We start from the raw sequence: 14,544 nt of genomic DNA, 5'->3' as shown, positions 1-14,544 counted from the left end.
AACCTGCTCTCTATAGAGAAGAACATTTATATTTTTGAACAGTATCCTGCTAAAAGACCCAATCATAATCAGTTTTCCTGACAAGTGGCACCATGTAGTAGTTTATTATTTCAAATTTGAGGTTTCACAAAGTTCCCAGAGCTTATAGAAGAGAAGCAGGCCGACTGCTTAAAGGTTTCTTCGCCATAGTTGATGCAGTGGCGTTTAATCCAGTGGAGTATGGTGAGATCATTAAAAGACTAAACCTCTTTTTTTCTGTGGAGTAAAACGTATTTTTGTCAGACCCACAGAGAGCTCCTTGCCACGATGAACTTGCAGTGACCGGAAAGAGAAAGTCTGAGAGCGATAGCACCAAATTTAACACACCTGCTCCCCATTCACTCCTGACACCTTTTAACGCAAACGAGTGGCATGACAGCGGGGAGAGAAAATGGCTAATTGGGCCCAATTTGGACATTTTCACTGTGTGCTCACTTTTGTCGCTCATGATTTAGACGTTATAAGGCGTGGGCTGAGTTATTTTGAGGGAACTGAAAATGAATGCTGTTACACAAGCTGTACACTAATTTACATTGTATAAGTCATATTTTCAGTACTGTCCCATGAAATATGATAAAATATTTTACTTCTCACTTTTGTAAAATATTACATTCTATGTTTTAAATCCAACCCGGATTTTGTTTGCCACAGAAAACCTAATTCTTTGCCTCATTTGACCAAATTATTCGCTTCCAGTTCCTTCACTATGGATGCCAATAAACGTGGACAACAATTTATATCCTTTTCCTTCTGTTTCAGCAAAACATTTAACTCCAGTGAACCATCTACGATGTGTTGAAATGGTTTTTGACAGGAATTGTGCAAGACACTCCAATAGGAAGAAGTACATACTGTTCTGACAGAGACTCCTACATCTGGGTCACATACTTGTGACTAGTCAGATGGTCCGCAGATATTATTGGAATCTGACGGAGAGGAGAGAAGAGAAAACAGGAAGACAAGGAAAAACAGAGAGAGAGTTAGCAAACGGACCGAACGAAACGAGAACAAACAGCAGTTCATGTGAAAGATAAGCATGGAGAGTGTGTAGAAACAAAACCACACATAACTAGCAAAAGATCAGAAACGAGCCTTTGTTTTCTCTTCGTGAATTATTTATGAGGAAGCGCAACAGAATCACATCATTTACAGGAAAACAGAAAAGCCTGAGCCGATTTGAAAAAATAAAATAAAAGTAATAATGTGAAAGAAAGTGAGAGGAGGCAGGAAGAGGAGCAAACCTGGTTGGCTGTTGCAAAGGGAACACTTGTGGCAGGTGTGGTGGCTGCAGACACAGTGGCTGGAGAAGCACCGTGCATCATGGGTACTTAAAGGAAAGATCACACAGGCAAGATGAACCATACTAGATTTAAAGCTTTTCATGCTTTGTACCTCATTTCCATGTCTGTGCTCGGACTGCTAATAAACATGAGAGAAGTCTCCAGTTTTTTTTGTTGTTTTTTTTTGTAAAGTAGCTGCACGTCTTAAATTTCTTGTTTGGTGAGTGAATTTAAACATCTGCTACTGAGCTTAGCTTGGTCAGAAACATGGACACAAAGGGTGAGAGGATGTTGTCCAAGTAACTTTATTCATGCACATTTCCACCCTCAGTCAGGCTAGAATCACAACAGGATCTTTTCATTAAATCCGTTAGCAGGGGTCTCAAACTCCAGTCCTCGAGGGCCGCAGTCCTGCAGTTTTTAGATGTGCCACAGGTACAAAACACTGGAATGAAATGGCTTAATTACCTCCTCCTTGTGTAGATCAGTTCTCCCAGCCTTGTTAATGACCTAATTATTATATTCAGGTGTGGTGCAGCAGAGGCACATCTAAAAGTTGCAGGACACCGGCCCATGAGGCCTGGAGTTTGAGACCCCTGTGTTAAAGTAAGCCCTACACGGGTCTGCTGAGAACAACAATCTTCGGTGCAGACATGCTAACTTAAGGAAGACTCAGCGTTTTTTTTAAAGGGCACTGAGGCATGCAAAAATGAAGCAGAAAGACGCAGCCTGTTTTTTTGTTCCTACCAAGGCATGCTGGCTGCTCATTCAGACTGGTTTTTCTGCTTCTTCTCCATCACATACTTTTGAAATTTTGGTGATTTGTTTTAACTGAATTTTTCTATTATTTGGAGCTGCGTATCAATGTCTGCACCCACCTCGGGCATTTTGGTAGAATTATTGACGAAGATGTAAAGTTGCTCTTTGTTATTCATATGAGGTTGCAACTGTTATTGAAAATGCTAGATTTTTACTTCTTTTTTTTATGTCAGTGTCAAAATAACTTGATATATTAAGTTGCTAAAGATCTCACGCACAGCAGGATATTGCCTCGGCTTCTACTCTGAATAATTAAAAAGCAGTCGCTGCAGAAAGATGAGAGAGGGAGATATATTGAATGCTGTTTAATTATGGGTCTCAAAATTGGATAAAATCCACATTAGCAGTTATTGAGGTTTACAGAGACTGAAGATTTGTAGTCGTCCACAAATCTTTGATTAGTCTATCGCTACAATCAGGTTCTCCTAAATACTAGTGAGTTGTTATGTTATGTCTTGAACAACATAGAGTTCGAAACTTAATATTTAGAAAAACAAAAGTTCATCCAGCTGCTAAAATGTTAAGTGCCAAATAAAAAAATCTCAAATTGTTGTTGTAGCAAATTTAGTTCCCTCTAATATTTCTGTTCCAAATAAAAATTCTCTCATGTTTAAGTGACTTTTCACAGCCTGACAGTAAAATGAAGTACTGCAGAGGTTAGAGCGCTTCAGATGGAGACATAATGAAGCAGAGGAATTAAAACTGCAACAAGCATCAGGTGACTTAAGAGCTGAAAAGAACAGAAATGTATTTCATAAAGACGTACTGAGCAGTACAGTAAAACTTCCAATTAATATAAAAAAACCCCATTAATTTACAATTTTGCAATTCAAGCTGACTGTAACTTCAGTCAAAAGTTTTGCAGGGTGAATAATGTGCTCAAAATAACAGGATGACTTAAAAGTGACAGGAGAGACCACAAAGGACTCAAACATGATTAGTAAGGAAAACTGGCACCTACCAACACTTGTTGCAGGTGTCATGCACAAAATCGAGCCTGCCCATCATGCATTGCAACAGGGATTGGAGTGAATGGGAGGGGAATGTGGGGCCGGGGAAGAAGACATCAAAGAAAAAAAAAAAATTTTAGAATCACACACAACACCAGATTTGACCTGGACATGAACAAATTACGCTCACAGTGGGTTAAACGGCCGGGCTGAAGTGAATTGCTTCAGCCGGCCATTGATACTGATTATGAGAAATAATAGCGTAGATAATAGCCTGAATTTTCTGGTCCATTGAATTAAAATTAAATACTAGCAGTGGCCTCATTTTACCAGCAGCCTCACAGCAACTGTTTGCACCATGAAATATTTGAGTGACCTCCTTTTTTGAATCCCCTAAGTGCGCTGTGGTGACATGACAGCCCAGCGGAGTGAGACATACGAGGAACTGCTGGGAATCGATGGTGAGCTATTCTTAGGCTGTCAGATGAGAACACTGGCCACACTGTAAGATGACACTGCAACGTCTAGAGAAGTACTCTGCAGCAAGGCTGTCCTTGTGTGTGTGTATGTAGGTGTGTGTATCCATGTACTTGATTATACGACACTCTTTAGGTGAAGGGTGTATCCTTCTTACTTTTGATGATCCAGTAAGATCCTGTCTGTCTAACGTCAACATCTGGTTAACTAAGCTAGAAGCCAATTAGGTGCCCTGATTGTCTGATGGTTTGGCTGTTTTTTTTTTTTTCCAACAGAAATCAATTTGTAAAGAAGATGATACATCAATTGCTAGATTAGGCCTAAATTAGCCTCCAGAGCAAATGTTTGTACATTTGCCAACCTTGTACATTTGTTTGTACATTTATCTAGTTAGATAAAAGTAGTTCCACACATTTATTATTTGCTACAGTTTCTCAAAGCTCATGTAAAGCTTGTGTCTAAATATTGACTTGCAAAGGCATTCATACCCCTTGAACCTATTCTAATTTTCACAACCGAGAACTGCATTTTGTTGCTGAAGCCTTTTCACTTTTATATTCCCACATCAGATCCACTGCTCCCAATTGCACCTAATTCACAAATAGAATCAATCTCTATTTGATCTTGGCCTCAGAGGTTTGATGGAGAACATTAGTAAACAAGCCGCATCACTAAGGAACACACCAGGCAGATCTGTGAACATCTCATTCAGCACTATTCAGTTAATTCCTAAATTTCCCCACTGTGGGACAATTAGGGGTATTTCTATTCTATTCTATTCTATTCTATTCTATTCTATTCTATTCTATTCTATTCTGTTTGATTATATTCTACTATCCCACAACAAAACAAGAATGGCACAACTGCAAACCTACCAAGAGAAGACATAAATGTCCACCTAAACTGGACAGAGTGTGGCAATCGGTTAAATGACTATTAGTTTTACAATAAACAAATCCATTCATGAAAAGGTGTCAAGATGAAAACCACTGTTGAAAGAAAGCCGTAAGAACTCCTAGTTTGTAAAACCATAGAAAACCGACATCCTTCTGAGCACTTCATTGATCCAGTGAAATACATATCATCATGGTGACCTTTGCTGCATGTCTTTCCTTTCTCTCATTTTCCTACTTTTGTGTCATAGGACTTTCAAATAAAGGCCTCTAGAGCCAAACCCCCCCCCAAAATTCCCAAAATGAAAACCTGTTAGAAACAAAAAAAAATAAATTAGTGAAGGTTCACCTGCTGGCTGGAGATTGGCCCAAAACAATGAAAGGCTTTATATCAACACATACAGTATTTATTTATTTATTTATTTTTTTGAACGGCTCAGGCCAAGTCCTGACTCTCGCTGATCATCTGTGCCACAACTTGAAAGCCAATCCTCTCTCTATTAAATCTGACTGTGCATTGGCTACAAAAAGGTCAAATAGTTCCAGTCTAGCCTTTTAATTCCAAATATTTCCTCATTTTTATTCCACTTCACAATAATTCACTAGTTTGTGTTGGTCTTGCAAATCAAGGTTTTTGAATATTACGTGACAACATTTGAAAAAAGTTCAAGGTGTGTGAATACACGACTAAAGTACTGTATGCAGTAAAGATCATGCAAGTTGTTTAGCATGACACTGACACACACAAAAAAAACACACATTCAGCCATTCTTTAGTGATGCTAAAACGTACGTCCAGGAGTGATTAAGCAGCCTGCTTTACGACGATATTTGCATATATAAAAAACTAAGGTTCTACCTGATGGTATGAAGGCAGCCTGCTGCTGAAACTGCATGTTGGCCAGGGCCTGTTGGTACTGGAAAACGCCAGCATTGAACATAGTGTTGGCACCGTTGGCTTTTTCAAGTGCAGGTCTCTTTGGCAAAGGAGGCAAGACAGGAGGGAGCCCCTGAGAAGGGGGACGACACCAAAAGAAAGGGACGGGAGTGAGAGAAAAACAAAGAGCAGCGACAGCGAGAGTCAGATGAGAGAGAAGAGAGAACTCCATTAGAAAGCAAAGTTTTCATCTTGCTAGAGCTAATACAAATAAAGTGAATTAGCAGCAGGCTACATTAAAGTTAGAGCAGCACGTAATGTGGTGCTATTGAGCTAAATCAGCAACATTAGCAATACACATAGCTACATGATTGATACTAAACAGCTTAATGGCTTATGTAAAGGATAAGACATAATAATTTTATTAAAGAATATATGAACATTGATAGTACAAGATCTAGTTCTCATCATTGGTCAGTGAAGACAAATAAGATATTTAGCGTGGGACATGTTAATATTGTTATGACATCTTTCTCAACAATTATTCATGCAAACTGAAAAATAACACCAACATGCAAAGACCAACCAAGACACTAATAAAGACCATAACTGAAGGCTCACCAAAAGGCGATGAACTAAATTGTGAGTTTTCGTTTGTGAATCAAATATTTCTGGTGTTTTGAACTAATTTCTCGAGCGAGAAAGTGCTCTGTAAACAGAATTAAGGCGTCACATGAGTTCATCCCCAATCGGCGCTCTACAGTTAATGACATGTATAACACCATGGCGACATGTCAAGCTAAAAGGTGAAAGGTCATAGTACCAGGTCAAAAGTTGCGTCGAGGGGTCGCTTCAGTGATTTGACAGCCGACTGAGTCTTAATTAGCAGGCAGCGAGCGCGTGATGCGGCAATGGGCCAATGGGGTTCAAGCGCAATAACATAAACCAGCAAGCGAAGGTGCATCATGGGGAGCAGTGCAGTGTGGGTCGGAAAACAAACAAACAAAAAAATAAACAAATCATTTGAATGCAATATACACCACTTACAAGACTACAGCATGCGCATAGGGTTACTGGAATAAACACACGCCCGTTTACAGTTAGCAAGAAAATTCTGTAACACTTTATTTGACGGGTTGTAAACATGACATAGCACCTGTCATAAACATGAGTAAGTCTTCATAAATATTTATGACTGTTGTCATAAAGTGTCATTCGGTAAATCATGAAACTTTTAATATAAAGTTCACATTATTCAAAATGTCTTTGTTATGACAACTTGACATTAACCAAGAAATCATGATCTGACATAAATTTGTTATAAAAGTATTACTGATTAAACTTTAGCTTTAATAACATAAAGCTACATAATTTTTTTAAGTTACTTACTCATGTTCATGACAGGTGTTATGTCATGTTTATGACAGTGTCTTATCACAACCCGTCAAATAAAGTGTTACCGAAAATTCATGTTCGTCAATCGGAGCTGAAAAAAAATTGCTGCTCAGAGAGGAGGATCAGCTGACCTTTTTTTTTTCAGTTTAATGACGGGGAAAAGGAAACTATCAGTCACTGTCAAAGCAGGTTTAACCACAACATATTTCAATGACAGTATTTGAAGCTAAAGTTTATTGGCTGGGCTTTCAGCAGACTCGAGTTGATATTTGTCTGCTTAAGATGCAAAACCCATCAGTTATCCCTCAAAGCCGAGGCTTCCTGCTCTGATCACTGATCATTATTTTATATACGATGTAGCAGCATTAGGCTCAGACACTACTGTGGAAAGAAACTGGTGTAGTGTATTTTATTCTGCTGAATGATAAACTAAGTGCCTTATTTTGTCTTACTGTCTCCAGTACCCACAGAAGAGTTGTAGCTGAACACGCTCCGTTTTTCTTTGTCTGTCTCATCTGCTTTCACAAAACCTGCAGAAAACCTTAAAATCAACAATTATGGAAGTTATTAAGCTTTCAAAAGCTTAATAACTGCCATAATTGGTTAACTTTCATAGCTTATGAAAGTTATTAAGCTTTCTTAAGGAGCTGAATCTCCAGCCATTGTCAGTCAAAGGGTGAGAAGTGGGGTACAATTCGAACAAGTCGTCATTCCATCTCAGGGTGCCGGTAAGTTTACTCAAGCTATTCTTTTTGATGCAGGACTTACTATTGTTTTGCACCAATGTTGTATTTTTCTAAATCTTTCAGTGGATGTTTTTTTTATCTGTCTTTTTATACATTTTTATGGGTGCCCTTATGAGTGGTTGGCGGTGTTTATGTTTAATTTACGGCCTTGTGACATATTATCTGCGAATGAGGTTCTTGTACCAATGACAATCTTTTTGACCTTATGCTCCAATCTTAACTAGGTACTTCAGTGTGTTATTTACTGCAAAGTATTAAACATATTTTCATTAAGCCACTGGAGGTTATTTACTGGCATCTTTAATCTGTGAGTTTTACATGGTTGGCCTATTGTGCTTTACATAACCTGCAGCCGCATTTGTGTCTATGATTTTGAATTTAAAATGAAATCTTCATACAGGTTGTCCGCAGGAGGAAGCAGGAAGTGACTTTCCTTTAGATTTCTATCAAGTCAGCAGTCTTCCCCATGACTGTGCAGGCCATAATATGATCGCTACATAACATTTATACAATAAACAAATTTTTTTTTAACTGGTGTAAAATTTTAAGTTTCCAAGACACATAATTTTGGGTTGTTACTATCTGTAAGCCATAATCGTCAAAATTCCATGTAATAAAGTCTTGAAATATTTCACAATTTCCCTCACAATCTATATGCGAGTCACTTTCTACTCTTTCCTTTTGTCTTTCGATGAATAAACAGCAGTAAACACAGTATTGTTTTTTGTTTAGGCATATGCAGGAACATCTCAGCACAAAAACCAAATCTCCTCTCTGGATTTACCTGCACAATGTCATCTACAGCACTTAGCTAAGCAAAACGTTATTGTGGGTCCCTAGAGAAAGCGATCTCTGCATTGCAGAAACTACACTAACTTGAGCAGTAGTCTCCACACAGTTGTCCTCTCAGCAAAATTTTTTAGCACAGGTTAACTATTGACTGTGAGCAGCGAAATACACGGCTAATGAAGCAGCAGAACAGGGGCGAGGGAAGAGAGGAGCAGAAGGCTCAGTCACATGCTAGCACAGTCAAATAAGCATGTGTATCTTTAATTGCATAGTGAGTTATAGTTGTACGCTGCAGATGTAATGGAGAATTTCATGAGTAGGACAGAAGCGTCTTCCTCTACACGTAAGAGGTTCGGTGGCATGTTTTGCTTGCTCCGAATTTCAAAATTTCACAAAGCAAATCGAGAATGAGTTGGGAATAGCTATATGAATTTATCTCTTCCATACGCTCCTTTGCTGTTGCGATGTAATTATCGGACAGATACCTACCAAGGCTGCGGCGGCCGCAGCCTGGTTGACTTGGTGCTGGGCGGCTTTGATTTTGGCCTGCAGGTGAGCCGGGGGGTGAAAGTACTTGCACTTCTCCCTCGAGCAGCGGCCCTTTATGTAGTCCATGCACACAGTGACTGTGTTGTCATTTGTGTCAATCATAGTGCTGTCTGACGGATGGGCAAAGCGGCAGTCATTCTCCCCTCGACTGCAGTTACCTCGCTGGTATTCCCGGCAAACCTGGGCGACAAACAGAACAGGGAACATGTCACGGCCTCCCATCCATAGACGTTCACATCAGGACAAGACAGAAGTGATTGAGCTGTTGCTCCTTTTACAATGCCTTGCCAAAGAGTTCACGGATTTCACATTTTTTATATTTTGTTAAAACCACAATTGAGAGTACCTGTGAGCAACAGTTTTAAAGTACAGCCACAGATTCTCAGTTGGGTTGTGAAGTGGACTTGATTGATGATTTGATCTAAACCACTTCCTTGTATGTCTGGCTGTATGTTTAGGGTCTTTGTCCTCCACCTAGATTCTAGGCTTTAGTCACGTATTCACATTCTACTAGGCCCTAGAAGAATCTCTGCCCCTGTCTCAAGTCTTTTAAGTTCTGGTGGTCTTAAAAAAAAATCATTAGTTCCCCTCATCTTTACATGAACTTTTCCAGTGTGCCTCTCCTTGCAGCGGAACAGCATGCCCACTAGGGGAGTGGCATGCTCACCCTGAATGCACTGAATTTGTAAGGCAGAAAGTTACTTTTTAATTTGATCTGAACGGGGGATCTCCTCCCACTCTTTAGTGTCTGTCCTCCCAGATTCGTTCAGAGCACAACAAACAGTTTTCCTGTCAACAAATAATTCTCCCACATGAGCTGCACACTCCTGCAGCTCCTCTGAAACAATGACTTCTTTGTTGCTTCCTGATTAGAAATGTCCTAGTTGACCTGCAAGTTTATCTGGACATCCGTTACTCTGTGACTTTGGAGTCGTGTCATATTCTGTGCCTTCTCAGATTACAGATTAAACTGTGCTCTCTATGAGACGTTCAGAGCCTGGGATTTTATTGTAATCTCTAACGCTGTTTAGAGATTCCTCACAACCTCAACCCTGATCTGTTTGGTGCGTTTTGTGATTTTTGTCATGCTAATTGTTCTCTAAATTTGTATAATCAAACTTTATAGAATGAAAATAGTTATACTGAGATTAAATGACATACAGGAAAACCGTTTACTTAGAGGTGTCAGAGTAAAAGGGGTGTCTATAAATGCCTGATTACATTGATGAAAAAGTAAAACACTAATTTGTAGTCTGTTACATGCAATTCCAATAAAATTAATTAAGAATTTGGTGGTAAAAGGACAAAATATGGAAAAAAGTTTATTATCAATTTGACTTCAGAACTTCGCATCCCAGTAACCATCCAAACTGTGACAAACGTGTCCATTTCTGTTGATTGACACACCGACTTGCATTTATCGTTCAAGTGAGCATTTTTGTTGTTGTTCCCAAGATGGACAGAAGGGGGCAGCATCTCCACGACCTCGGAAGGAAGCTGAGGAGGGATGTAATTGCTTCAGTATGAAATTTACTAGCTTAAGTGAGGCCCATGGGAAATATGCGGCTGGTTAGCCTCTGGGGAGGCTTTAACTGACGCAATCACCTGAGTACACATAATAAATAACAGAGAGAGAGACGCACAAAACCTGGGTACACACACACACACACACACACACACAGAAAAACATTTTCTCCAGTGACTCAAAGCAATGATTGACCCTAAAGAAGCATGTCTCCACCTGGCTGTTTTTCTAAGCTGCATTTTCACCATAAGCCCTCGAAGAGTGAAACATATTTTCATGGCGGGCTGAACTAACTGGCGTTTCTATGACGGCACAAGGCCTGTTTACAAGTCTGTTATCAGGAAAACAACTCTGACAAGACAAACCCCCGTTCACCAACACCGACTAACGTTGAAGACTGACATTACATCCATCTTATTCCTCTTACCCTTGCTACACCTCCTTGGGTTTTCTTTTTTTGATTTTTTTCTTAGTTTGTTGTTCTTCTAAAGCGAGATCGCCTTGTTGTCGGGCTGATGTTGGCGGGGCAGGCAGGCAAGCGAGGGAGAATAGAAGATATTAGCAGGGCTGATGAATAAAGAGTAAGCGACTGACAGATGGCGAGTGAGGAGACAGAGGTGCCGCCGAAAAAGATTAGAAGGCAAGAGACGACTAAACGATAACAGATTAGGCATTCGGGGGCAGCAGGTGTGAACCGGCGAGCGTCTCCTTACAGTTATGCATTAGCAGGAGTTAAATCAGTAAAACTAATTCACTCGACAAACACACAAAGGGCCCCTTAATCATATTTTTGGCCCCACAGTAACTGTCCCTCTGGGACATTTGCATCACCAGGACTGCAGGTAAGGAACAAATGATTTAATGCACATGGAGATAATGATGTATTGAAGCGGATTAGGAAGAGAAGTCTGAGAGACGACAAAGAAACATTTCTGAAGAAAACAGTCTGCAAGATTGTCTTCTAAAATTGGACCTTCTGCCAGCCACAATGAATTATCTACTGACTGGTATGAGAGTTTGGGGGTTTTTTTTCCATGGAATTTCTGGTATGTTTATTTTAGACGACACACTAGAAAATCTAAGTCAAGGCAGGCAAGTCTCTCTAAGATGTTTTTAAGAAATTCTGGTGCGAAAGTACAGAAACAGGCATGTTTTTTTCTTGCTGCTGTTGGTTTTTTTAAAGTTAAATAAACAAGAATTATTGGCACTTGATAAAACCCATAAATACAGTGCAAACGCTTGAATAAAGCCACATGATGGCCACAAACTTCAACACATTTCATTGGGTTTATTCTGACAGCACAAAATTGCAAAGTGGAAAAAAATCAGTTTACCGTCATTTAAATGTAAAATTCTACCACTGTGTGGTTTCATAGTTGGGAAGATTGGTTCAAAAAGTTAATTTCCTAACTTTTTGTTAAAGATCCAAAAAGTTCAGTTTTGGTCTCCTCTGACACAAACAGGTTCATTTTTTCCATGTCTCTTGCCCTGCATGCGGAAAACTTTTAAACTGGACTCCTGTCTTTCAACAGTGGCTCTCTTCTTGACACTTTTTTTTGCGGAGAACTCAACGAAATGTTTTCCTGTCAACAAATTCTCCCATCTCCCATCCCTGCTCTCTGCTGTGTTCTTTGGTTAGAATGATGCTATTTATTCACTAATGTTCTCAAATGGACCTTTGTGTAATCCAATTTTTGCACAGCTGTTCTGAGAGATACTCAAAAGTAGCTCCTGTTCACAAAATAGGCAGCTTATTGAGGGATCTGAGTGCTTTGGATTTTATTTAGGGGTATCAGAGTGAAGAGGACGGAACAAACATGCATGCCACAATTCTCCAAATCTATTTGCAAAAGAAAGTTAAATCAAGTGCGGTAATTCCCTTCCAAGTCACAACTATCTAGTGCATTTGACAAAAAAATAAAAAATTCTGATAAAATACATTTATGTGCTGTGTGACAAAACACAAAAATGTTTCAAGAGGTATTAATATTTTCCAAGGAGCTGTATTTTACCACTTTTGCCTGTGAGATACCAACTTCAAGAAAACAGTTTTAGACACAAATGACACCATTTTAGCTTGCAATCAAGCCTGACCCCTCCTTTGTCTGTGACATCCAATCTGTGCCATTTCCTTTTTGATCCTTGTCTGTGCTCGCCTCCAACCCTCCTCTGACGACCACAACAAGTCTGAGGATCGATTTCCGATCGCCCGCTCCATTTCTCTCTTCCCGTCATTGACCCAGTCCTCCGTGTCACACGTCGCCCGCCCGTCCACCGCAATCTGGCGACTTGCTCGGCCTTGTCCCCCCTGTTAATTACCCCGCCACCAAACATCACAAGTGCAAAATGCAAGCTTCCCAGCGTCCTCACACGCCTCCTGCCTGCCCTCCAACGATTTGGCCATTATTCTGCTGCGAGTGTTTCCCCGAGTGCAGCTTACATAATGGATGAGATTGACTTACCGTCCAATTAGTGAGCAAGGGGAGGGGTGCTCATCAGGTTTCGAATGATTAATTGTTTTTCATCGAAGAAGGGAAGCAATTTTTTTTATACAGGAACACACCTTTTGTGCCGAACTACTTGAGATTTTGCCAAACACAGTTGTCTGCAGCCTGTTAATTGGAACAAGTTGAATGTTTATTGAGAGATAATCTCATTAGTGTCGTTTTGTTTTTCTTCTTCTTCTTCTTCCCTTTGCTAAATTCCTGGCAGTGACTGAGTTATGATAATAAGGTGAGTTACTGTGACAGAAACTGTATACAAGATGCATAATTAAAGCCTACAAACAAAAATTGTTGAGGCAAGACTTTCCAACTCCTGCCTTTATTATTCAAAATAGGCGACGGTTGACGTTTCAAAGCCTCGTCTGTTTGCGAGAAATAAGATCCTTGGCGGGCGCGACGTTTACTGGAGCTTTGCTAATTTATTTCCTAATCTGGGGCTGATTTGGAACTGACAAAATAAAAATGCTAATCCTTTTCATCTTTGTGATCAACAGCTCGAAATATTAGTGTTTTTTAAAAAATATATTTATATTCTTTTTGTCTCTCTCACCTCCAGTCTGTCTGTCCTCATGAGCTTCTGTGCAGCGGCGGCGGCGGCGGCGGCGGCAGCAGGTACTGGAACGCTGGGGCTGCTGGTGACCAGTACGGGCGCGCTTGGCAAGATGTCAGCGGGCATCAAGCCGGGTGACACGGGGCCAAGGTAGGGGTTAAATGCAGCGGCTGCTGCTGCTGCGGCATTGGCGTTCGCTGCAAGGCTGGGCGTGACTGAAAACATGGGCTGCACAACACAAAAAGGAAAATAGGTAAAGACATAAAATTAAGCAAAATCCACCAAAAACATACTTTCCAGATGTACAGTACTTCAATCTTGTGACGTCAACAGAATTAAATTTTATCTGATGGGCTAACACTAAGTAGCACTAATGTAAGCTGAATGGAATTAAAATAAAAAAAATGTAACTCTAAATTGGAAAAGTGTGCACATTTTAGCCTCTTCTCCTTAACTACACCTAAATAAAACACATTAACACCACTTGATTCCAGTTGCTGGCATCTGCATAAATTCATCTCACTATAACTCCAGATGTTCTGTGAAAGCCTCAGAGGTTTTGTCAGAGAACATCAGTGGACAAAAGAAGCATTACATTATGGAAACCAAGGAATACACCACCCAGGTTGGGGAGAAAGTTGTGACGAGGTTTCAAGTTGTTTTGGGTTGGAAGGCAAAACCCCAAGCTTGAACAGATGCTGAAAATGGAAACGCTTTGAGATATCTGCAAGTTAACTGATAAGAGGAAGGCTTTAATTAGATAGAAGAGAAAGAGGAGAAGCAGGAGAGTGCACTAGGAACCACAAAAAGACGTGTCGGGTACAGGTGCAGGGTACGGGATCGGGTTGGCATTATGGGTTTTCCTATTACTATATTAACCTGGTAATTGATCAAAGCATTGCGGTTCAAACCTTGACTTTTTGAGTCCACAAAATTCTCAATTCCCCCTCAAACATATGTAATTTGTTGTCTTGACAGATCTGCAAAGGAATTTCACCAGATGATTAAAACTGATTTCAGTAATTTTAATCATGTCCATAAATGTGTACAAGATATAAAGTAAATAAAATATACCTCTTTGATTATGAACATGAAGATTCCCTCTGGATTAAACTAAATTAGCTAGATCTGGCATGAGACATTTAGTTACAT

At 39.9% G+C, this 14,544-nt stretch overlaps 1 protein-coding gene across 9 annotated transcripts in view; it reads right to left on the bottom strand.

Moving 5' to 3' along the window:
- LOC114161955 (muscleblind-like protein 1) overlaps positions 1-14,544 on the bottom strand; it is a 74,685-nt gene that overhangs the window by 5,606 nt on the left and 54,535 nt on the right. For 2 of the 9 annotated variants that reach the window (XM_028045655.1, XM_028045653.1), the window contains exons 4-10: positions 13,393-13,620; positions 8,754-8,993; positions 6,158-6,211; positions 5,317-5,467; positions 3,100-3,135; positions 1,281-1,366; positions 892-965 (exon numbers count right to left, since the gene is read on the bottom strand). In XM_028045655.1, the coding sequence (XP_027901456.1) occupies positions 909-965; positions 1,281-1,366; positions 3,100-3,135; positions 5,317-5,467; positions 6,158-6,211; positions 8,754-8,993; positions 13,393-13,620 (852 nt within the window). In that variant the 3' untranslated portion in view covers positions 892-908. The remainder of the gene's footprint in view (positions 1-891; positions 966-1,280; positions 1,367-3,099; positions 3,136-5,316; positions 5,468-6,157; positions 6,212-8,753; positions 8,994-13,392; positions 13,621-14,544) is intronic. The other 7 variants (XM_028045660.1, XM_028045656.1, XM_028045658.1 and 4 more) reach the window with 7 other exon arrangements.

Source organism: Xiphophorus couchianus, chromosome 18 (assembly GCF_001444195.1).
Source record: "Xiphophorus couchianus chromosome 18, X_couchianus-1.0, whole genome shotgun sequence".
Classification (NCBI taxonomy): domain Eukaryota; kingdom Metazoa; phylum Chordata; class Actinopteri; order Cyprinodontiformes; family Poeciliidae; genus Xiphophorus; species Xiphophorus couchianus.
Note: the sequence above shows the minus strand (reverse complement) of the source record. Positions and strands in the feature narration are given on the sequence as shown.